The sequence below is a fragment of the Pithys albifrons genome, chromosome 13, assembly GCF_047495875.1.
Source record: "Pithys albifrons albifrons isolate INPA30051 chromosome 13, PitAlb_v1, whole genome shotgun sequence".
In the NCBI taxonomy this organism is placed as follows: domain Eukaryota; kingdom Metazoa; phylum Chordata; class Aves; order Passeriformes; family Thamnophilidae; genus Pithys; species Pithys albifrons.
This window is the reverse complement of record NC_092470.1, coordinates 14957638-14982016: the sequence shown is the minus strand read 5'-3', so window position 1 is coordinate 14982016 and position 24379 is coordinate 14957638. Positions and strand designations below refer to the sequence as shown.

At 45.7% G+C, this 24379-nt stretch overlaps 1 protein-coding gene across 5 annotated transcripts in view; it reads left to right on the top strand.

Moving 5' to 3' along the window:
* AKAP13 (A-kinase anchoring protein 13) overlaps positions 1–19377 on the top strand; it is a 92762-nt gene extending 73385 nt beyond the window's left edge. For 4 of the 5 annotated variants that reach the window (XM_071568497.1, XM_071568496.1, XM_071568498.1 and 1 more), the window contains 15 exons: positions 145–270; positions 364–481; positions 1010–1258; positions 2937–3013; positions 4344–4525; positions 4608–4690; positions 5059–5238; positions 5977–6141; positions 7260–7328; positions 8230–8300; positions 8826–8870; positions 10018–10068; positions 10442–10882; positions 12635–12944; positions 13780–19377. In XM_071568497.1, coding sequence (XP_071424598.1) covers positions 145–270; positions 364–481; positions 1010–1258; positions 2937–3013; positions 4344–4525; positions 4608–4690; positions 5059–5238; positions 5977–6141; positions 7260–7328; positions 8230–8300; positions 8826–8870; positions 10018–10068; positions 10442–10882; positions 12635–12944; positions 13780–13829 — 2217 coding nt within the window. In that variant the 3' untranslated portion in view covers positions 13830–19377. The remainder of the gene's footprint in view (positions 1–144; positions 271–363; positions 482–1009; positions 1259–2936; positions 3014–4343; positions 4526–4607; positions 4691–5058; positions 5239–5976; positions 6142–7259; positions 7329–8229; positions 8301–8825; positions 8871–10017; positions 10069–10441; positions 10883–12634; positions 12945–13779) is intronic. The other variant, XM_071568499.1, reaches the window with a different exon arrangement.
* The last annotated feature ends 5002 nt before the right edge of the window (positions 19378–24379 follow it).

Below are 24379 nucleotides of genomic sequence, written 5' to 3'. Positions count from 1 at the left end.
CTTTCTAGAGACCTACTTACTTGATTTAGGATGCTTTGGACTAAGTTAGTTTCATCAAATTCTTTTGAGAGACTGGCAGGCTTTCCTGGGATACCACACTAGGAGCTCAGTGCAAATTGGAGCTATATGTCTTATGTCTTGCAGTTCTCTGGTGACAGTGCAGAGCGAATGAAGAAAACATATGGCAAATTCTGTGGGCACCACAACGAGGCAGTCAATTACTTCAAAGATCTGTACTCAAAGGACAAGCGGTTTCAGGCTTTTGTCAAGGTAGGACCTTGTAGTCAACGGAAAAAGTATCTCTTTTCTGCACTCTGGTGAGCATTTTGCTACAGAAATGAAATTTTCATCTTTATTCCTTAGAAAAAAATGAGCAGCTCCCTGGTGAGGCGTCTTGGGATTCCTGAATGTATCTTGTTGGTAACACAGAGAATCACAAAGTACCCAGTCCTTTTACAAAGGATACTGCAGTACACCAAAGGTAGGGACCAGTTCCTCTATTCTGAGCATCTCTTTGTTCATCCATTGTATATTTTTTGGATCCTTCTCAGCTGAAGCAGATTTTCTTACCAGCTAATCCAGCCATTGTTGTCTCACGCAGCTGTAATAAGATAACTCAGTTCCATATCTCCATCTAGGATTAGTTGTTCAGGTACTTTGATATAGTTAAGTCTGTCTGTAGCTAATTACGGAGCAACATGCTTAGTCTCCAAAGTCTCCCAGCCTGTTTTTTTTTGGTAATGGCCAAAATCTGTGGTTAATATGTGTATTTCATCTGTACTGTCTCATATACAAAGTATATTGGAATAGTCCCCAATCTCAACCCACTTATATGTGAAAGGTTTTGTGAAACTCTCCTTAAGGGGGAAAAAAGCATCCTATCATTTAAATATTAAAATTTATAATGCCGGAATGTAGGAGGGAGAAGAGGAAGGAAGGGAGTAAAATTGGGAAGTTAGACTCCACAAAGATGAAGTGAAATCAAGGTCTTTCTGTTTCCTTTTTAAAGAAAATGAAGTTGAACATGAAGACTTGACTCAGTCATTAAACCTCGTTAAAGATGTGATTGCTGCAGTCAACAGCAAAGTCAGCAATTATGAAAAGAAAATGCGCCTTGGTGAGATCTACAACCGGACGGATAGCAAGTCCATCATGAGGATGAAGAGTGGCCAGATGTTTGCAAGAGAGGACTTGAGGCATCGGAAACTCATCCGAGATGGGCCTGTTTCACTAAAAACTGCAGCTGGACGTCTAAAAGGTAAGACTGTCCTGCCTTCTGCTGATGCAGACTGTTTAGGAGAGGCTCTGGTGTTGCTGCAGCTGCCTCTTGTTTGGGTCAGTGTTTTTTTAATTGCTTTTTGTTTGTTAGGTGGAAGTAGATTTCATAAGGTGCTGTGCACTGAAGTTCACCACTGAATTAAACACTAGGTCTCCCAGGGAGTCCTTCAGCTGGGACATGGTGGCAGTAAGAACAGACAGGGCTGAGTCTCAGGCTTGGCAGGCGGGCTGGTCTTCCCTTCTCTTCCTCCAGCATCAGCTGATTAAATTATGGTTTGTGGGCATGAGTGGGGACTGGGAGCCTGGTGCTGTGCTGTGCAGGGAGGTGATGATAACATGGAATTCCATATAGGATATGATTTATTTCGAGGTTTTGGAAACAGGAAGTTTATAAATGATTTTGAGGCACCCATGACTACTATTGGCTTTAGATAATGGATGAAGGAAGTTATGCTGCCGTTGTGAAATCCTGTGATAAGCACTGGCTCCATTTGCATTTCTTAGTCATAGAAATGCATAAACATGTCTGTAGTGTGAACTCCCAGGGAAAGCAGGTCCTGCAGGCGAGCTGCAGACCCAGAGAGAGTTCTTACATTCAGGCTATTTTGCAGGATTTGAAATGCAGCACAGGGAGTTAGAGAAAGAACTTTTTTTAGAGGGTTTTAGCAATTCCCGTCTTGCAAAATGCACAGAACAGACAAAAAGGGAATCAAATGCCACCTTTGCAAGCCTTCCAGACCTTGGATTTCATTTTGCAGCTTTTCTTAAAGTTTAGTGATTCTTTCATCTGTAATGGATCCTGTCTTCCCAAAATAGAATGGAAGGATTTACCCATGGGATGATTTAACTTTTTGGTTTGCTTCCTCTCTGTCACAAGATTTCCCAAGTACATTACACAAAACCTCTTTGTACTGAGGGGTCTGGGTGGGGCATTACACTTGGTAGTTGCTGTACAACTTTATGATATGTCATTAGGAGACTTAGAATACTGTATGTGTACTCTGGGAAAAGTCTGATTCAAAATCCTCTGTTGGCTTGAGATTGTGCTTCCTTCTCCTGTGAAAGAAAGCCAGGTCCTGTGTCTCACATGGGCTCTGTCGGCTCCCCTCGGAGTCGACAAGAGTTGTGTTTGTCTGAAAGCAGAATTAGTGGTGGCTTCCGAAGTCACTATTTCCTGGGAAAGAAACTGTAGCTGACAAATGTTGTTATTGCATGATAATTTACACTCTGCAAACCACTCATCAAGGGAACCATAAAACCCAAAACTTCCTGTGCCGATATTTTGCTCCAGGGCTAAAATATTGATTGTTTGAGAAAACAGAGCTTCCATTGAGTAAACGTCACTGGCTTTCACTCATGCCCATGTCTTAACTACTAGTGAGCATATGGCTGGAGAGGAGCACTCCTGCTCCAACAGATGAGAGCAAATCCTGCAGGTTTTCCAGATGCTTATTTGTGCTGCTTAATGCAAAATCAGTTGAGAGCTAACCTGACCTGTCAGCTCCAGGAGCTGCCCTTGCTCTTCCTGGTAACTTGGTCCTGCTTTCAGCATTTGTAAGACCAGCCCTGCTGCTCCCCAGCACTGGTGGTATTTACAATAAATCTGTTTGGGGTGGATTGTGTGGTTATACTGTACTGATAGGCTGCTTCTTTTGCAGAAGTCCAGGCTGTTCTCCTCTCTGATATGCTCGTGTTCCTTCAGGAGAAGGACCAGAAGTATGTCTTTGCCTCACTGGTAAGACTTCAGCCTTTTATCCTTCTTCCTTTTCTATGTGAGAGACCTGTGATGTGTGTTGTGCAGCAAAGCCAGCCACTTTTCTGCAAAACAACTTAATTGTCTTGCTTAGAACATTTTTGTTTGCTGAGCAGACTTCATTCTTTTTGATAGGAAAACATGTCTTCATGCCCCACCTCCCCTTTCTGCAGCGCCCTGGCGCAGCTGATAATTGGCCTTGAAAACCTGCCTGTCACTCGATACACTTGAGCTTTTCAGTTTGTGCACACTGAAGCAGTGGTTGGGGTGGGAGGGGGCAAGGAGATAATGAAAACATTGTAAAAATGAACCTCGGCAGAAGGAAATGTCCTAATACATTGTGAGCTGCTGTGGGGGGTGGTGGTGTGAAATGCAAGGGCAGTCAATTCAACAGAACAGCTTGAAAATAAATGTCAGAGAAATAAATTTGTAATGCACAAGAGCAAAAACATTAGCTTTTGAGGGCAGGCCCCTGAAAAGGGCTGGGCACACTGACCTGCTAAAGAAAACCTAGTGCCTAATGGAGTCTCTTGGGCTGTACCTTCCAGGCATGGTCTAGAATGGCTAAACCTTGTGACCTTTCCACTCTTCGAGCATTTTGAAAGCTGATAATTTGTTATTGGAGTTCTACCAACCCTCTGCACAGGCTCAGTGCCCTACACAGGGAAAGCTGATTTGCACATAAGTCCTGCTAGTGAACCTCTACCAACTCTCTCCAGTTGTAGCATCTGGTACAGTGCACAGAGGGGCTGACTTGTGTGCAGATGACACAGCAGCAAATGGGCGTTGTAACCGAGCAGGCTGATTACGTAGACACCATAGCACACAGTGAACGTCATCTTACACATGAGTTCTCACATAGGAGTCAGCTGTGAGCCTCTGAGAACAGCAGAGGTTTTGTGGCATTTCAAAACAAGATGTTATTCTGTCCTGGAGAGAGATCGTGAAGATACTGTGTGTGAAGCAGGCGCTAGCAAGCTGCACTGAGAGTACGGAGCTATGATATTAATGACAGGGAGAGCGTGGGCAGGAGGAACTGAGATCAGAGGAAAATATGGTAGAGTTTACAAAACCACAAAGTCAATTCTGAATTAATTCTTTGTTGAAATGGAATGAAGTGAAATTGCTTTTCCTGCAGAACTGTTGTTTGACCCCATTAAAGTGATTTTTTTTTTTAATTAGCCAATAAGGTCAGAAAATGTTTACAGCCTGAGAGATGTAGTTCTGTAGATTGTTGGGACCTTTTCAATGCTAGTTTGCACCCGAGAAGTAGCACTGTTGACCCTCCTCACCCATTTCTTTCCATTTGAAGGACCAGAAATCCACTGTGATCTCTCTGAAGAAGTTGATTGTACGAGAAGTGGCTCATGAAGAGAAGGGTTTGTTCCTGATCAGCATGGGTGGAAAAGATCCTGAAATGGTGGAAGTCCATGCCAGCTCCAAAGAAGAACGTAACGGTTGGATACAGATAATTCAGGACACAATGAACACCATGTAAGTTACCCAGCTGTTCTTGTGAGGCAAATGGTGCACATGGTTGTGTTGCTGTAGTAATGGAGCCATGTCTCCTCTCCAGGGATAGAGATGAAGATGAAGGAGTCCCTTGTGAGTCAGAGTTTGAAAAGAAGTTATCCGATGCAAAAGTGAGAGGATTGAAAGGTAAAATCCTGCCTGGGACAGAGCTGGGGAGCAGCTTTGGAAAAATATACGGGAATTTCTGAGATGGGTTTTATGGTCGAACTATGACTTTTGTCTAAGGAGTGAGAATCCTTCATCCAGGAAATAATTGCAATCCTAGTTGGCAGCTCACCTTCCTTGCATGATTTTTTTTCTGAGCCTCCTGGATGCTGCTGCTCTGTGAGGATTGTGCAGGGCACGGTCATACTGTGTCAGAATATGTGCTGCCAAACCCAGCACATATTGTCAGGTTCCACTAGATGGGGCCAGTATCTCAGGAATCGCTCAGGTTTCCTTGCCAAAGCTTTTCTTTTCTGTCTTCATCTCTTGTTTTCTGTTCACCCCCACAGAACAACTTCAGCAGAAGGATAAGCAGATCCTGCTCTTGCTGGAGGAGAAGACGAAGATCTTCCAGGACATGGCTGACAGTTCTGTGCAGGAAGAGATGCCAGGCTCCAGGCTGCTCTTCAGAGCCAACACAGAGGAGGCTCCTAAAGGAGAGGCCATTATGAAAACGGCAATAAATGAAGGTGAGCCAGTCAGGTGACATGTCAGTTACAGTAACTGACAGACCCTTCAGCTTTAGTGAAGGCATCAGTTCTCAAGCACCAGTTTTGCAGGGTAAGTCTTCTCTTTGTCAGAATAACAGCACAGATGAGAAGGTACTGCTACTCATGGTATTGTCTCAGGGACAGGTCACGAGGGACAGATCATGAGGATCAGGAAATGAAGCAGATATTGATGGGTGTTGAAAGAAGGCAGAAAAGCCAGCACAAAGAACAACAATGCATTGAACCTGCTTTGAGGTCAGGACCAGCACAGGATTTATCCTTGGCTGAAAGTCTGACCATCCAGGCTTTTGCTGTGCTGCAGTCTTAGAAAGATGGGGCTTGGGTTCCAGGAGGCACTTGTGGTGCCTGCAAGGGACAAGCAAGTTCATTGATAAAGGCAAGGGTAGCTGGAAACTCAGGCAACCTTCCAGTGTGATTTTTGGAGAGGCTATAAGTTATTAAATTCTTTTATCAGAGCATGCCAGATTGCCTGGAGAAAGAGAGGGAGGTGTAAGCCTGTACAGAGCTCCACGAATTGTAGTTAATGGTCAGGCAGACTGAGTTTTTGCAGGGGCCTACTGTTTGTTTCATTGTCACAGAAACATGGGTTACTGGTATAGCCAAGTGTGTGAATTTCTGACCTGAGCTCAGGCAGTGATGAAAATAGCTCAGAAGCCTGAGGTGGCCTTTAACAGAGACATTGTTGCTTTTTATCAGTGGAACTGCTGCAAGACCTGGTGAACAGGAGCCTGGGCACTGCCCTCGGACAGCAGGTCAGCAGCAGTGCCATGGAACAGGAAGGAGGAGTTGGCCCTATCTCTCTTCCTAGAAGGGCAGAAACTTTTGGAGGATTTGACAGTCATCAGATGAATGCTTCCAAGGGTGAGTAGTTACGTGTGTGCACACCAGCATTTGTTCATAATACATGTCATCGTATCCTCTTGATTCAGAAGGACTTCGTTCAGCTGGTGATTTGGGTTTCACAACTTCTCTCCAATAATAGTTGATAGATTAAATCACAAATTAGTAAAAAGCCTGGGTACAGGTGGAATGATGGTAGCCGAGAACCTCTGGCTACACGAGGATTAAACATCTGAACTCTTAACTCCTTTCTCTCTATGCTCTCTAAAACTCAATCCTTACTCTTTTACTTCTGTGCCACATGAAAGCACTTGGCTCCTCAATAGATTAGTTTCTTTGTGTTGATATTGTAATATCTATGGCTCTGTTCTTTGTTCTTCACTTATCTTGCAGCAGCAGTCCTGGTGCTGTTGCATTTGCGAATGGATGAGGATATTGCTGAATCAAACACCTTCTCCCCTGTCTTTGCTCTCTATGCATTTGTTCCACCTACAACTGCATGTGTTATTCCTGCAATTAAGTCTCTCCCAAGGAAATGTGTGACACTTTATTTCAGCTGCATAGTTGGCTGCTTCCCAATGCTCTCTTTCTTTGCCCTAGTCATCAGACACTTCCCTGTCCTCAAATTCCTTTCTCTGTGGTCTCGCACACACTCCCAATACAACCAGTTTTGCTGCGCTAGTGTCTGTCTCAGCATTGGGATCATTGGACCTCGTCTGACCTGCATTAAAGGAGCAGTGTTAGCTCCAGACAGTCAGACATGAGAAATATGTAGTTTTCCCAGCTCCATTCAAAAGCTGCAAAGCCCTTCACAGGCCTTGTCATCATAATGACAAATATATTCACACTGGAGGGGTTTGTTTAGGGTTGTGCCTCTCTGTTGCAATGATGAATGGGACAACCTCAGGCTGTTTGTTGCCCAACTCTAGGTTTTCTGTAGAAATAGCCTCTTTTGAATTAGATTGTAATTCAGTAGTTGTAGGGTCTTGGGAGATTTTGGGAAAAGAATGAAGGGCCTGTTTGTTCAGCTGGAGGCCAGAAGGTATGAAACCTGGCACTCTTCTCCAGTTCTTCTGTTCACAACCTGTGAAACCTCGGGCAAAGCTTATAACCTGACTCCCCTTCATTCTCCCCTCCAGCAAAGCAGAAGGGAGGTGTTTCCTCCTGCAAAGAGGTGGAAGGTCCCAGGACGTGGCGCAGGAGAGAAGGTCTGTTAGGAGGATTTGAGGGTCAGCCTTTAATAGCAAAGCCTTCCTGGGTGGGGGTGGGGGAAGAGGGTCTTTGCGCTAGGTATGGTGTCTTTCACATTAACATAGATTCAGGTGTGTTTAAAGTTGTTTATCATTAAAATAGGGCAGTAGGTTACCACTGCAAGTGTTGTTTTTCACCTCGGGCTGCATCTAAGCTGGCAAGGGGAATACAAGAATCTTGGCAAGAGCCAGAGGATGGAAGGCCCATGCCACTCCATTGCCAGCCCTGAGCAAAAGGGCAGCACAGGGGGAGAGTTACAGCCCTCCTGTTCCCCACAGGTCAGTTCAGTCCTGCTTGGTAGCACTGATATGAGCCTTCCAAGGGGAAGTTAGAAAGAGAAGTCCAGTGTTTCTTTGAAGATCCAAGTTTCTGATAACTAAGGTTAATCATAAATTGTTAGCATAGAATTACACAGAGTGTCACACAGCAGTATCTGACCCAGATGTAAATTAACTTGCACAAGAGAGGCATTGAAACTATACCTGCAATAATATACCCTGATATGATTCTATTATCATCCTCCATCTGCTCTTACTCTGCCTCATGTCTTCTCAGCACGTATTCTGTGGTAGTGGATGGCAGTGTGGGGGTAGACAGAGCACCAATTGATAGCAGTGTGCCGAATTTATCAGCACGTTCTCTGAAACCAAAGTCAATCTTAATCTAAACTCACATCCACTTTTTCTGGTAGTGCTGACGTGTTCCATATATTTAGGGAGCAAATGCATTTAGTTAATGTGTCAAGTGCTCTGTGTCCCCTTTTCTGAAACATGTGAGTTTCCTGTATTAAATTTCTCAGCCTTTAGCAAGTTCATCTATGGTTGAATAACCAGTGTCATTGCTGGCTTCTTCCTTTAGGTGGAGCGAAAGATGAAGGTGACGATGCTCAGGATCTTCGGAGAACAGAATCAGACAGCATTTTAAAGAAGGTATAGCTTGGTTTATCTCTCTGGTGGCATTGAGTTCAGATTTCTTGAGAGTGACAATTGTAGTCTTGAAAAATGCTTAAATTTCCTGGCAATTAGGTATGTCCTAACAAGTTAAAAATAAAATTAAATAAATTTGGAAGTATGCAACCAAAACCACTTTACTGTAGGTAAAACTCTGACTTGAAAACTACTGCAAATCAGTTTTGCTCCTTGGGTGGCACAGGTTATCTACCGTCTGTCTGCAGAACAGCCAAAGCATATGTTTAATTATGCATCATTATTGAAATTATAAGGTTAGCTGTAACCTTGCACCTATTCTTGCTGGGGATCGATCCGTGACATAACTACAAAATGTCACCTAATTAACATTTTATTGTATATGATTTTAACTTGCCTAAAAACAGTGCATGAATTCTCCCAGAATGAAAGGTGGAGGGGGTGTTGAACGAGTATGTCATTAGTTCAGCTAATTACATTTGCTGTGGTTCTGATTGTCCTCATATTAAATTTGTGATCTTGTCATAGGGTGGAAATGCTAATCTGATGTTCATGTTGAAAAGGAATAACGAGGTAAGAATTGATTCCATTGCTCAGCTGTTTCCTTCTTTTAAGGGGCAAGAGAATTTGTCTTAATAAGTGGTAATGTAGAAGAAAAGACATTTCATTTGCTGAAGCGCATCTAGACTTAAATACATTAAGATGAAGCCACTGTGTCATTTATTTGTTTAACCTTGAATGTTCAGACAGGGAATTTGCTGATTGTCATCTTCTTGCCAGCAGGATGATATGTGCTGATTATAGGCAACAAGGGTTAATTACCACCAGGATGCACAGGGCTGTATTTATTGTGCATCTGCAGACAGAGAGAGTTTCATTTTATGTTGCAGGTGCAGTGAATTGGAGCAATTAAATTTCTGTTCTCCCTTTGATACACATTCCTAACTCCCAATTAGCATTAATGGCACAATGAGAAGCACTTCTCTTAATACTGGCTATCACCACTAATGCAAATACTGCAGTGTTTTTTCTTCTTAAAGTAATTGTAGGATATGAGAGATTCAGAGAAAATTTTAGCTAGGCTAAATTTGAGGATAGGGCATTGCTCCAAAGTAGGTTGTTCTGTATTGATGTACAAGGTATTGGCACTTACTTACATTTTCGGAGAGCCTCCAAGAACACACCTGCTGCTCTTGAGTGCTTGCTGTAGTACAGCTTTTCTGTCTAATGGCAGTGGGATTTGTATGGGTCAGCCAGGGGAGAAGAGTACAAATAGTCCACATCCATTCTAAGATTTCTAATTTTTCTAACTCCTTGAAGTTCTTTTCCTGAAAGTTTTAAAGTGAACTGTTGGGTCTCATTCCAGTTACTCTGCTTGTTCTTGAGCAAGCTGATGCTGTGGGAAGTGGTTTGAAGTGAAAAACCAGGACTTCCCATGAAGTCTGTACCACAAGGTGCCTCTGCAGATATTTCTTCCCCCACTGCCCTGACAGCTAGGAAAGGGAGGAAGGTGATACCAGGCACCTCTGAGAGATGTCCAAGGAATGTGTTGGTGTATTGGGGATGATGCAGTCATTGCAAGAGAAGAGTGAGGAAAAGGAAGGTGCAGAGGGATGGCCGTACAACTTGTCAGACCCATGGTGGGTCACAGAGGAAAGGTGCTGTACACCTACCCCAGCACCAAGTGAGATCTAATAGCAATGCTTTTGTTTTCTTGCAGCAGGTCCTCCAAACCATTACCAGCCTCCATAAGCTGCTCAGTGCTTTGCAGGTAGGCTTAGCCCTCCATCCTGCTTCAGCTTGCTGCTTGCATGAGGTGCCAGTCGCACTTCATCCCCTGTTGGCCATTCTCTGCCTGTCATATCCCTGCATGGCTGGATACCCCATAGCCAGCTTCCAGGCAGCATGCCAGCCAGGTGTGGGAATGAGCTGCTACCTAAGGAACCAGTGCTCACATGAATTTCGGAAGCTGCTGGGGGAGAAGCTTTGCCAGCAGCCTCTGGTAGCCCAGCATAAAGCAGCAGTGCTGCTCTGTGAGTTTGGTGGGAGAAAAATGGAGTTCAGTACAGCATCCTGAGGTTTTCAGGGATGGGCATCTCCTCATGGAGAGGATGCTGTAGTGATTCATATCCACTCTTTCCTAGGGTGTTGTACTGCAGCAGGACACCTACATTGAGGACCAGAAGCTGGCTCTGAGTGAGAGGGCTCTGACCCGAAGCTTCTTCCGGCCAACCTCGCTGCTGGAGCAGGAGAAGCAGCGCAACCTGGAGAAGCAGCGCCAGGAGTTGGCCAACTTGAAGAAGCAGCAGACACAGCACCAGGAGGAGAGGCGGAGGAGAGAGAAGGAGTGGGAAGTCCGGGAGAAGGAACTGGCAGAGCAGGAGGCCCACCTGGCCCAGCGCGAGGAGCAGGTCCAGAGAGGGTGGCAGGAGCTGGAGCGGGAGCGAGAGGAGCTGCAGGTGAAGAAGGCTGCATACCAGCTCGACCTGGAGAGGCTTCGCACGGCACAGAAGCAGCTGGAGAGGGAGAAGGTGCAGTTTGCGGAGCGATTAAGTCAAATGCGACAGGAGCCTGACCACAGCCAGGTAAATGATGCCAGAGCAGCCAGGCTCCCTGGGAAGCTGAGCCCTGCAGGGAGCTCCCAGCCAACTCCTGGGCCAGCTGCATGCCTGCAGGGATAGAATGGTGCCAGCTCAGCCCTAGGCATGTGGAGCCTGGTATTTAAAACTGTCTCTTTCCTTGCATGTAGTGTGCAGGGCTGTGTTTCTTGCACCTCTCAAGTTGCTGAGGCACTGCCAGTGTTGATGCAATGTGGTCTGTTTGGGGTTACTGGACAGTGCTGAGCTATGGAGTGTTACAACAGCCTGAGTTCTGCGAAATTCCACATGCCATGTGTGGGGGATGGCAGAGAGGAGGTGGCTGGCTCCCAGAGATGTCCTAGGCAATCCCAGGAGGTCTGCCCTGCCTGACATTGGCCTTCACCCTGTGAGGGCTGAACTCCAGGAAGTGGTCAGGCAAAGGAGACATCTTTCCCAGAAACAGCTGGAGTGTTGTGGGTTACGTTCACCCTCCAGCTGTCACAAAAGCCTCTTTTGAGGCTGATAACTGCAGGACAGGGCTGTTTGCATGGCATCCATCTCCAAAAGCATTCTCAGTATCTAGCAAAGAGATGGGCATTGCCCCTGACCTGAAGAGACTGGGCATCTGCAATCCAGTCATGGCTGAGCGAGCAAAGGTCCCCAACTCTGCTGCAAGAGGTTTCTTGTGCCTGGCTCCCCACAAGCACAAAGAAAAGCCCCCACACAGATCCTGCTCTCTGCATTTTTCAGCAAGCTGGGGCTTATTTCTTTAAAACTGGGCAGCATTCTGGAAGAGGAGAGAAAGCATCGTTGACAAAACATGGGCTGAATTTCATCTTTAAGCCTGTTGATCATTTGTTTGTTTGTAACTCACTAATTCTGACTGTAATTAGCTTGGAGCTTTAGCAAAATTAGTTTATAAATGTTGGATTGCAAAATGGAAATTATTTTGGTGCCTGAATGCACTAATTTTGGAGCTGAGCAGTGAGCTCTGAAAAGCTAATCACCAGAGGAGGGCCTGCTCCCTCCCATCCAGTTCGTGATCAAGCCAGAAGTTTTCCAAGCAGCCAGTGAAGCTGTTCCAGCATCAAGCACATGTAGACATGTGAGGGGCATGGATGCTATGGGAGAAGCTGAGAGGTAAAATGCCTGCAAGGCTTACAGCATTTAGGAGAAGGAAGCACCTTTTTGAGGCAGGTACTTACTGACATTGCAGAGCTATTAATAGAGGGTTCAGTGAGGCTTTGTTGGGCTGCCGTTTTGATCTTCCCTTTGAATGTGTGAGCTCAATTACATCCTGAGACAGCCGTTAGGAAAGAAAAAAAACTGGGAAAAATGTTTTTGCTTTCATCTTTTGCTTGGGAAGGCTTCCTTTGACACATGCTGCTCCGTTGTGCTGGCGTTCCCCTCCCAGAGAGGCACGCTGTTCCTTGGCCTCCTGCCACCATCTGTGTGTGCAAACGATGCAGGGTGAGTCTTGGTAGTGAGATCTTAGGGAATATTTGCCCTTGGCTTGTTGATACATAGCATAGTACATGTAGGAGCAAAAGATAGTGGAGTGTTACTCTTTATATGCATCGTTTTTTCATCTTAAACAGAAAGGGCTGTTCTCTCTTTGCTTTGGATAGGCACAACGTTTCTGCTGGTGAATGGGCTGGATGTTCGCAAGAACTGCTCTGTCCCTGTGAGTGGTCTGGGACACACCTTTCCTATCCAGGTTCTCTATTGCCTCTTTCATGAAACTCTTTTTCTTTATAGGTTTCAAATCTACATGAGAAACTTGCAAGAGTGTCCTCCCAGTCCAGCATCGATGAATCCTCCAAGCAGAAGAGCCCTTCCTTTCCTAAACAAGGGCACTTTGATGCAGAACTGTCTGTCTCCCCCAAAAGGAACAGTCTTTCAAGGACACACAAAGAGAAAAGCACTTTCCATTTGCTTAGCACAACAAACCAGACTAACAAGGCAGCTGAGGAACAGACCCAGATGCCTACTCGCCTCTTCAGTTTAGCCAAAAAGGAGAAGAAGGAAAAGAAGAAAAAGGGCAGGGGACATCGCTCCCAGCAGTCTGGTGAGTGTCATGGAAGATCACAGATGTGTTTTCAGGGTTGGTGAGCTGGCTGCTTTCCTTCAGCCAGCGAACTTGTGGAAGCTACAAAGTTTAGCATTAAATGGGGATGGTAACGTGGGAATGGAGATCATCTGTGATTAGTGAAGTTCCTAGCTTGAAGTGATCTTCTGTGGGCTTTTCTGCCTGTTCCAGTCCCTGGGGTTGTCAGAGGGACACACTGCTCATTGCTTCTCCCCTTCCCCATCCCATCCTGAGCAGCTCCCATGGGCTGGATTCTCTGCTTATTTTTCAGCATGCTCTGTTTCGAGGAGGAAAATGTCCTGCTTTGGTGTCTGTGCTTTCAGAAGCTGTTGCTGGGGTGCTCCTGGCTGTTACAGATCCTGAGGCATTGATCTCTGCTTTAGCTCTGTGGTAGTTTGAAAGTGATACCCAGAACCCTTCTGGTGGCCTCTCCCTCCCCTCAAGCTTGTCTATCTTACTGCTTGATCTGAAAAAAAAAAAAACAAAAAACCCATGCATTTTTTCCTCTGGTTGTTTTGCATTCCCTTAGGACTCAGATCTGCACCTCAAACCTCTGACCCGCATGAAGTTTAATCACATGCCCTCAGTTGACCAGATTTATCCATGTTAACTCACTGATGTTTTCCAACCTTTGCACAGGGAAGCTCCTCTATTACAAGCTGTGATTTCATGGTAGCTCAGGGAACTGAACATCTTTTAAGGGGTCCAGTGGAATTGTCAAACAACAGGATTTCTGTGTACATGGAATCCTGCTTTGCCTGCTGTATCCCTGTGTTCCCATAGTGATTGCCACCTGTTGGTTTTTGTGCTGCAGATTCTCACTCGTCAGAAGCACCTCCAGAGGGTGAGGAGATCTTCTGCTGAGCACAGACTGGTCACTTATGGCATTGGCACCGTGGACATCTCCCTGCCTGTTACCAGCACGTGGCTGGTGCCTGCGTTGGACAAGCGACTGGAGGTTTTAACTAAAACATGTTATGAAGTCTGTTAAGTGGTGGATAAGGGCCTCTTTCCTGTGGTTTTGTGTGAATTCTCACCCAGGAGGCTGTCTGCACAGAAAATAGTGCCATCTCTCTGTGCAAACCTTGGGTTGAATGGATTGGGATAGGTGTTTTCGGTCTCTTCTTACTGCTAAAGGATGAGAGAACATAGCCTTAAAGGGTCTGTGCCTTCAAATTCCCCTTTTCTGGGGAATATAACCAAATCCAAGCATTTAACAAAAGATTAGGACTCTGCAAATGGTGCGTACACACTGGCATATATAGATATACTGTATATATACATATATGTATCTATGTATCCACTGGGATATGCTTACAGCCAAGGTCGGCCCATGGGGATAGATGATACCTGATGACTTTCAGGGAGCGTGTAGATATTAAATATCTTGCCCTTACTGCTCCAGTTTTAACACCAGTTATCTGAACACTCGTTTTGTACTCATTCTATATGGACTGTTTGGTTTCAGAAAGGTACCTTACACCAGGAAGCAGTAACAGCATTAAAAAACAACTCAGAGGAAAAAAAAATCTTTCCTTCTGAAAGATTTCCATGGGGCAGAGGATTCAAATGTCAAACTGTTTCCAGAGCCAAGCAGAACATGTTTGTGTATATTTAAAATGGTGCAGAAAAGAGAAAGTTGGTAGGCTGGTAAGGCAATCCCAGGAAGCCAGAGCAGACAGTGTTCAAGTGGGAACACCTCTAAGCAACATTTTTTCTCATGATCACTTTGAGCTCCAGCTCACTCCTTCCCAAAGCAAAGATTATCATTTTTGCTGGAATATAATTCTCCAGTTCTACTTGATATCCCCATACAAGCCTAATAACTTCTTGGGGGAATGGCTGAAAAATCTTTTTAGGAACCTTTATTCTGTTACTTGTGGGTTTTTTAACCCACTTTTTGTGTTACCACTGGACTTCTGTTTCCCTGGATTTTGTCAGCTTCCCTTGCTTCTTTCTAAGGGAGAATGAGACAACAGCAGTCTCAGGGCACTTCAGTGAGACATCATGGGTCAGGGGCCTGTGTGCTGTGAGCAGAGCCAAGTCCAGAGAGATGGCTCCTATGCCTGTACAATACCATGTGCTTGGTAACCATTTTGGGGGAGAAAAATGTTCTCATGGACAAAACCACTGTGGGACAGGCCCTAAGGTCCACTGTGGCAGGTCACTGTGCACTCTAGGGTGAAAGTGTCTGTGCATCCCTTTGTTGCCATCAGCAGGAGGGGAGGGTCCAAGGGCAGCTCTGCCTGTGCCAGCTGTGAGGTGTTTGTACAGCTGTTGAACACAGGGATCTGTTCAGCAGGGGAAGAGACATGCAGTGAGCCAACCTTTTCTCCAAAATTACTGTTCTTCCAAAGCCTCTCAGGAGAACTAACCCAAGTGGATTTGTAAATGGTTACAAAATGCCACCATCTTCAAAATAGCTCAAGGGTTTGCTCAGAGTTTGAAGCTGTCAAGTGTATTTCCTTTCCTAAGTTGTTTTTTTTTTAAATAACAAACCATTTATCTTCTTTTACTGTTTGATTTCAGTTTGTTCTCTGGCTTATCACAAGAAGTAATCCACAGCAGTTTTCAGAGTTAGTGCTGATGAGTATCAGCAGCATTGATGGTGAGGTGGATGCTTAGGCTGGACTGTCTTGGTCAGTGCAGGAAACCTCAAGTGCCTGCTTGTTTTTGAAGCTCTCTACACTATTAAGACTCAAAAAAAAAAACAAAAAAAAGAGGAAGAAAGGAAAAAGGTTTAAAATTTATTTGTATTTTGATTTTTTTAATATTATTTGGTGCTTTTTCTTAATTGCAAGCAGGGCTTGCAAAATATTTATCTTTCTGTTTATTTGAAAGAGTTCTTTTTTAAAAGGAGTTTACTTAGTTTAATTTTTTTATTTCTTTTTGGTTTTGTTTGGGGGATGGTTTGGGTTTTTTCTCTTTCCTCCCCCCCTTTTTTTGTTTTGTTTTTTTGGTTTTGTTTTGTTACCAAAAGATTGGTAAACCAAATATTCTTCTCCCTGGTTCCTACAAAACCAGGGTTTGGGCAGTGCTGCTTTGCAGTTCATGCCATGCCCAGAGTTACACAGTTCCAACTGAGAGCTTTCTTTAAGGCAGAGCATCTTCAGGCCAAAAAAAGTCTAGAAAAAGACACAGTGACTTCAGACAAGGCTCCTCCTATCAGTATCAGTTAGTTTCCTTGTTTAAATAGTTTGGTTAGATTTTCTCAATTTTGTGGAGGCAAAGGAAAGCATGGAGTGCCTTGCAGTGATGTGAGGGTCTGGTCACTTCTCTGGAGAAATGGAAGATGCTCCTCTCCTGAACCCAAGGGGAGCTGAAGGAGGTATGTGCTGGTGGTGTGGTGTTATCTTTTTCATAAGAAAACCACCAATTTCAGAAAATAAATTCTGCCCTATTATTTATACATCTACAAATACGAATGTGCCAAGCTGAAATTTTTGGAAACCAAAGCAGTGTGTTGCTCATTTACTGTTGTGTGAACAGAGATCTGGGCCCCAGTATGTCTGAGAGTTCCTCTCAGTCTGAAACAGCCTTTGCCATTACGAATTTTTCGTTTTATCCCACTGTCTTTTCCCCAGTCACAACACATCTTGAATTCATGACACAGGAATGTCCCATGGCTCTGAGAAAGGCAGACCCAGGGCAGCAGGGCTGAGCCTCAATCCTGACCTGTGCAAATCAAAGAGAGCATTCAGTGCCCTACATGAAAATAGTATTTGCTAAGTGATCTCCAGAGGTCCCTGTGGTTCCTTGACAGAAGCCACAGGTGTGAGTCAGAAATACACTGACCAGAAATCATGTATATCAAAGCTGTTTGTGTCTTAAATTCTGGTGGACAGACCTTTGTCCCTGGAGGAGGATGTCTGTTACTGTATGATTCACTTTTTTGGAATGAAGCCTTTCCTCCCACACTGCTTCCTTCTTCTTTCACCTTTAGGAAGGTAAGGGTTTGTTTTTATCTCTTTAGCCTTTTATTTTTCCCCTCTCAGGTTTTTTTTTTTGGCATAGGTTTCTAGACTCAGATTCCCACTCTGATCCCTGCAGGTTGCCTAGGGTTGTCTGCTGGAGTATGGTCCCAGCTTTACAGTACCAAAGCCTTTCCTCTTCCCAGCCTTAAAATTGCATTTGCTCCAGTTCCATGCCTGGCATCCATCCTGAAGTTGTTGAAAGCTTGTTATTTGTTCAGCCCAGCCTGATGCTGTGTCTGGTTCCCAGAACCAGTCCCTTAATCCTATTTGGAACACTTACAACCACCCTGTTTTGCATTGGGTTCCTGGGACACAGAACAGGTTCAAAAATGTCTGGGCAAAGCCCACGTGGTTGGAGGAAGAAAAGGACCCTGTTGGTGCTGGTGTTTCATGGAGGGCAGAAATCAGATTTGCTTTTCTTAGGTGTTTCTGGCTTGGTCTTTGCCACTGTCCAACAGGAGGGGTTTCAGTGTCCAGAGAAAATGGGAGTGTGGGCTCAGATGAAGTACAGAAGTGGTCAGTGTAAGCTGGGGGTGTCAGAATACCCCAGTGACAGAGAGTAGCTGTAGCAAAGGGTGTGACCCTCGATGGAGTTCTATGAGGTTGGCCTTAGCTTCTTTTAAATGAAGTGATCATCTCAACATGTATCTTGATGTCAGTTTGATGCCATAAAGCACTTTAAATTTAATTGGTCTTATCCATTTTTATTTTGGTTCCTTGGAGACAATCAGTTTTGTCATTGCTCCCATCTCTGCATCCCCAGCAAAATCTGAGCTGCAAGTAGACATATTCCTGATTTGGTTTGGGTTTACCCCAAGAGAGGAGGAAGGGCCAAGCTTCTTATATCATTTTTTAGACCAAAGTGGGTATGAATCTGACTACAGTCCTGTTGCAGATAAGTTGAGTGGCAGGACAAGAGAACTAGCTTCTCTTGGCTCAGGTGTATCCCCTGGGAGAGCCCATGCCAGCTTTACCATCAGCTTCCTCACAGCAGATAGGGAAGTAGTCCTACCAGTGGTTTGTCCTCCATCTCCTTTTTCTTGGTGAAACTCAGAGCAAAGGAGATTGGGGGGGGGATACATCCAAATAAGTGAAGTGAGACCCTTTCCATGCACCAAGTTATTTACTGTCCAGGCTGCTAGGAGACCTCTCAGGTGCCATCCCTAGGGCAGGAGCTCTCAGAACTGCTGAGAGTGGACTCTTCCCTCCTGAGGTGTGACCACTGCTGGGAAGCACAGTAATGCCATGAACTTGTGCAGATTTGTACTGCCTTTTGAAGGCAAGAGCATCCATAGAATCCAATCATCTTTGCACCTTCCTTGAGTCACTAGAATATCTCACAGCTATTGCTGAAACACCCAATTCCAGTCCTTCCAAATGCCACCAAGTCAGAAGTGGTTCTTCAGGTGCCAAATCCAAAGGAAGCTGTCTAGGATATCTGTGACATGGAGCAAGGGAGGACTGGACAGGGGGGCACAGGAGAGTATCTGCTAAAATCCCACAAAACATTCCTTGCTAACCAGAACTCTGGAAATTATTCTGCCTGCTGGCCAGGTTTGGGATTTATCATAATTTAGGGCACCCTCTGAAATAAAAACCTCCCCTGTTGCTCATAACTCTTACTTCATTTGTCCAGAAGGGGCAGCAATCCATGACTCTTCATCTGGTGATGCAGCTAATTTTTAAAAATAGGCGAGCTGAACTGGCTATATCTCTACACCTCGTGCTCTTCAGTGATGGGAAGTGTAACGCTCGCTCCCTTCCCACCTGCAGTTCCAGGGCTCCATGCCCTTTCCTTCCACATGCATTGCACTGACACTGATGCTTTGCCCAAATATATTCAGCTTCCATTGCTTGGGGGGAGGGGGAACAGGATGACATTCACTGCTTTGCATACAGCTGTGAGCTTCATATGTATTTAAGCTGTCTGTAGATATCCATCCTTTCCATGCTCTAAAGTATTTTTACTATTTTCTTTATTGATATTAAACACTGAATCAAAAGAAAAAAAAATGTGTCCAGTTCAGTTCGCCTATGGTTAAAGTTTAGCCTGGTGTTTATTTTGTACTAATATGGAATGCACTTGGAGTAATTCCCAGAACATTGAGGTGTATTATAATAACCTGATATACCTCTGCTTTTGGTTTGTTTCTTATTAAAAAAAATAAAGCTTTGCATTTTCATGTTGAACCCATTTAAAAAAAAAGTTGAGAAATAAGATTTTTAAAGAAGAGGGTAAAACCTAATTGTTGTATGTTAATTTGTAATTATGTAAAAAGTGAGCAAGTTGTTGACTGTAAAATTCTTCATTTTTTCTGTAAGTTACCAGAAACCATTAGGTTTTGTAACAAGCTTTTATTTATCTTCCTTTTTAGCTATCAGCATCAACATCTTGTGAAGTCATTCTTCCTCTGAATAAATTTGATTTCGAGTCTTGAGTTTTCTGCCTGATTTATTCCCACACCTTTGGTATTTCTGCTGTTGACTTTGTTGCACCAAGGCTGAATGAACAGCCCTAACCTGTAATCAAATGTTTGCATTGCTTTTATCATCTCCATTCCAGTCTGCACCCACTGGACTCTTTATTTTCCTCCTTGTACAGAATTTGCATTTTGCTGAAGGACAGATGGCCGTGATGGTATTCAGCTCCCTGCGTTTCCCCCCTCCTCCACAGACAGGGCTTTTCCTCCTTTTAGAAGAACAGGAAGTGTCACAGCTGTTCTCTCTGCCACTTCAGCCTTGTGAATGCAGATAAATGAGAGTCTGGGAGCTGCATGCTCTGGCTTAAGACACAGTTTCTGTAACCCCCTAACATAGCTCTGTGTCTCCAGAAATCCTGGGCACAAGGGTTTTAGCTCATTTGACTGAGAACTAGAGATGCCACGTCTCATCACAGGACAGGATCCAGGATGCAGTGTGTGCTTTATGTGCTTCTATGTCCCCTGCAAGAGGACACCCAGCAGAAACACTGTAGCCAGTGTCCATGTAGTTCCTCTCCCCTGGGGTGGTGGTATTAGGAAAGAATTTCTTACAGTGAGGTTGGTGAGGCACTGGAACAGGTTTCCCAGAGCATCTGTGGATGCCCCATCCCTGGCAGTGTTCAAGGCCACGTTGGATGGGGCTCCAAGCAATCTCATCTTGTGGAAGGTATCCCTGTTCATGGCAGGGAGGTTGTGACTGGATGGTCTTTACGGTCCCTTCCAACCCAAACCATTCTGTGATTGTATGTATTGATCAAAGCCTTCAGGTCATCAGCATGAACACTGCTTGGGGGTGTTGGTTTGTTCCCTAGCAGGCATGAGGCCAACTCACTTCCCATGCCCATAGCCCGCACTGGGTGTTATTTCCCCGCTCCTCTCATCTGTGTTACACGTGCTGTTCTGAAAACCTGTCAATGTACCCAAACCTACGCCCTGTCACGCAGCACTTGCTCTGAGACAGGCAGCTCCTGGGTGTGAGACGGGAGATGAAAGAGCTCATTTATCTCCACGGCTGCTCAGTAGTCCTGGTTTTATTTGCATTCCCATGTGTCCCAGCTCACCTATTTACTGAAACTAATAAAAGCTTTTGCCAAACCATGGGCTCCTGGGTATGTCCTTTGAAGAGCACGTTTTCCTGTGGCCCCTCTTGGCTCTGCCACCTGGATGCCCGACAAAACCACCTCTTGGGGCACCCCCAGCCTTTTATCACGGAGTAGAACAACAGCAGGGGCTGCTGCAGCTGCAGGGAGTGTAAGATGCTGCTGCAATACAACAGGCATTGGGAGGAAGGGAGAGCATGAAAAAAATCCTTGCTGAATCAAGCTCCTGCCAAGGAAAGGCTGGGGTGCAGAGCAAACCAGGCACCATGAGCTTCTCTGGTCCTGACCAGTGTACACCAAACCCCTGTATTTCCATTGGCCAGAGGAAGCCTGGGCAGGTAACAAAAATTGCCTTTGGCAGAGGAGGAAGCAAAGGGCTCTGTTGCTCAGGGCCAACTCCATGTGGCTATTTGACTTTCCTAAACCAGCTTTCCCCAATTTCATCTGCTGTCCATGCTCTGAGCCATTACAACACAACTAAGATAATTAAATGGGTATTCTCCCCAGACCTCATGGGTCAGTTATTTTCAGTGATCCCCAAACAACAATGATGTGTTTCTGAGCAGCCTTGGCCTTTACTTAGCATCCAAAGTCAGAGCATAAGATCTCTGTGGGTTTGCTGGAATGTGGTTTGGCTTTTCACTGGCACAATCACCTAAAAGGGGTCATACAGAACCCTTAGACTGGGCTGGGCCTCTAAAAGGAGCATTGACAGGCATGGGAGAGGCTTTTTGGAAATACAGTTTATTGATACCTTTAACATTTGTGTTATCTGCATTTTCCCTTCTCTGCCCTTGCTGGGTTCAGTCTTGGCACTGGCTTCAGGGGGAGAAACTGGAGGTCTGGGGGGACACAGGTGCAAGCTGGGCTGGGGCTTGCAGACAGGCCTCTCATTCATGGACGTCTTATTAAGACAAGGAAAGGCAAAACCCTAATTATTGTAGTGAGTGAGTGAGATGCCTTGTGATCAGATACAAGGTGAATGGCAAAGAAATTACTTACCTTTGCCATTGAAGGCACCTGGAATTTGTTAATTAGTTACTGGAATGTTAAACATAGCAAATGAGTTGATTTTCAGGGGGTTGGACCATGTTAAGTAGAAAATAACATTTGACACTAGCAACTGATATGAGACTTCACACAAGTAAAAACCCCCAGCCCTGACAGGGCTGGACAGACACAGTGGATGTCCCTTTTGTCCCTCCTAAAACTGTCTTCGCACCTCTTGAAACACCCCCAAAATAAGGCTTTGCTCCTAGGCCTGCTCTCCTGCCTCTGTTCCAAGGAGCCTAGGGGAGGATGGTGCAGGTTCAGGACTGGGTTCCCCTGCCCAGCCCTGTCCTGCTCTCCCTGCATCCTGGGGCTCCTCTCCGTGTCAGTAACTTGATCACAGCACTATAAATAGCCCTCGCTCTTGGCTGAAGGACATCCTGGCACCCCAATGGGATGGAGCCAAGGTTTGTTTCCTGCTTCCAAACATAGCAGGGCTGAGCCCAGGAGGGTCCTTGGAGGTCCCTTTGCTCTCTTTTCCTTATGGTACATCCCTTGCACAGCTGCAGCTGAGCTGGCAATTCCCAATCCCCCCTGACCTCGCGCCTCAGCCTGGCGTCTCTCCCTCTGGCACTCAGCGTCTCCAGATGCTCTTTCTTTCCCCTTTCCTTTCAGAAAAGTGCTGTTTCTCACCAGCCACATCTTTCCAGTGAGCCTAATTAGACAGGAGCCTAATTAGAACCAAGCAGGAGCAGTGAGTCATTAGCAGGGCCCTATGGAGAGCCCAGGAGCAGCGTGAGACCGGTGGGGCGGCAGCGTGGGCAGAGGGGTGGCGGGTGCTCAGCTGGGTGCAGGGAAGCAGCTCCTGTTTGTGTGTGCATGTGTAATTCCTCCAGACAGTGACCCAGAAACAGAGTGATGGCTGTTTACCCACCTCCCTGCACCTGCTGGAAAGACAAGCGAATCCCAGTGCTGCTGGGCTGGCCTCAGGGCAGAGGATGGCCATCCATCCCACGCAGTTAGAAGCCAAAAGGGCTTTTTCAATGGGCCTTAAAACTTTTTGACCTTGTTTTGGTTTTACACATCCCTTTTAATAACCAGCTATCCCCCACGACAGAGCAGAGCCAGTGTCCTGGGGAATGGCTGCCTGCTGGGGCTGTAGGGAGAAGAATCCCTGCTGGAGTGGAAAAGGAGAATGCGGGGACAGAATTACAATTTTTGCTCTGGACAGACTCACAGGACTGGGGTTGTGATACTGAGAGATAGGTCTTTCTGTCAGTCATATTAAATCATACTGCTGGCCTGGTCCAGGACCATTCCTCCAGTCTCAGCTGGGAAGGGAAGGCTTCAACCTGAAAATCCACAAATTACTTGATTCCTGAGCTCCGTGGTCCACAGAGATTGTCATGAAGAATGAAAGGACACATTGGGTAGCTGGGATCAGTCCTCTTAAGGCCTTCCCCCATCTTCTTCTGCCGGAAGGCACACAAACACAGAGGGATCCTTGTCTGCAATGCCTGTGAGACATAGACATCAGTGGTGCAGCGCGTGCTGGGGAGCAGGAAGTGAGACGTCCAGGCACTGACAGCATGAAAGCCAGGCTTTTCCACCTAATTGGATCTGTTATTCAGCTGAGAAACACCGAATGGCTTGGGTGGGCTCTCAGCTCGCAATTTCAGTGAGGAAGTTGGGACGTTGTTGCAAAGTAGGTCACGCTGCTGCAAACAGGGTGATGGTGCTGCACAACAGCTGAGGATGTTAAATAAGGAGGTGGTGAAATGGAAGAAAAGGGAGATTGTGAGGAAGGAAGAATAAATGAGCTCAGCCTCAGCTATTCAGTCCCACTGTGAGTCCCTGCTGCTGGCTCCCACCTTGGGGCCCCCACCACTGCTGCCTGTGCCTGGAGGGCTCAGACCTCCTGCTCTGTACTAGAGCAAGAGGGAATGATCCCAGTTTAAATTTCCACTTGGTTGTGGGGAGCTGGGGGCAATGGTTTCTCCTGCTCTTGGAAGCTTAACTCAAATGCTGCTTACTGAGAAGCATTTCTACATGTGGCATTTTGTGAGCCTGGACCCTCTTCAGAGACTAAAATTATTGAGTTTACCCCAAGGGAAAAGGTGCATGGCAAAATAGGAAAATAGGAAAACAATGGGACAAGTAGAATGTGTAATGCTGGGGAATTATTAATGTGCAGAAGATGACAAGCCAAGGACACGAGGCTTCAGTGCTCTGTATAGACATGGATGAATTTGAAGGCATGCTGGATGGTTGGAAAAAAACACTCCTCCACTCCAATTATGTGTTTAAATGCCAGAGCTGGCCTCTGGATGGATGTGGGGCTTCCTCAGACACCGAAGCTATTAAATCACCAGCTACTCTGCTTTTAATTGACTCTCATGACAAAGGGAGAGCGGGCTCAGAAGATAATTCCCTGGAGGGCTTCACTGCACAGCAGTATTATTTCAAGGGCAGCTGGGGTCAGGCTGGGAAAATGCATATTTAAAAACCAATAAGGCACTATGAGTTTCATTTAAATGAGACATAGGAGTATCAGCCTTTTGTGACTGGGGATGTTCAGCATGGTCAGTCCCTGGGGATGAAGGTCCTCAGGCCTGGGAGAGGTCTGATCCTGCCAGTTGCCTGCCCAGCTCCATCTGTGAGCATGTCCCTGCCCTCTCCTCTCAAGTGTTTTATGGAGAGTGAGGAGCACCCTTTTACAGAGCTGGGGAACCGAGGTGGAGAGAGCCCATAGGCAGGCTCCAGGCAGGGCCACAAGGTTGGCAGAAAGGAGCTGTGTCCTGCCCAAGCTCTCCTGCGGCACTGGGCCCAGCAAAACAAGGGAGATGTGGGAAAACCCCCGCTGCCCCTCC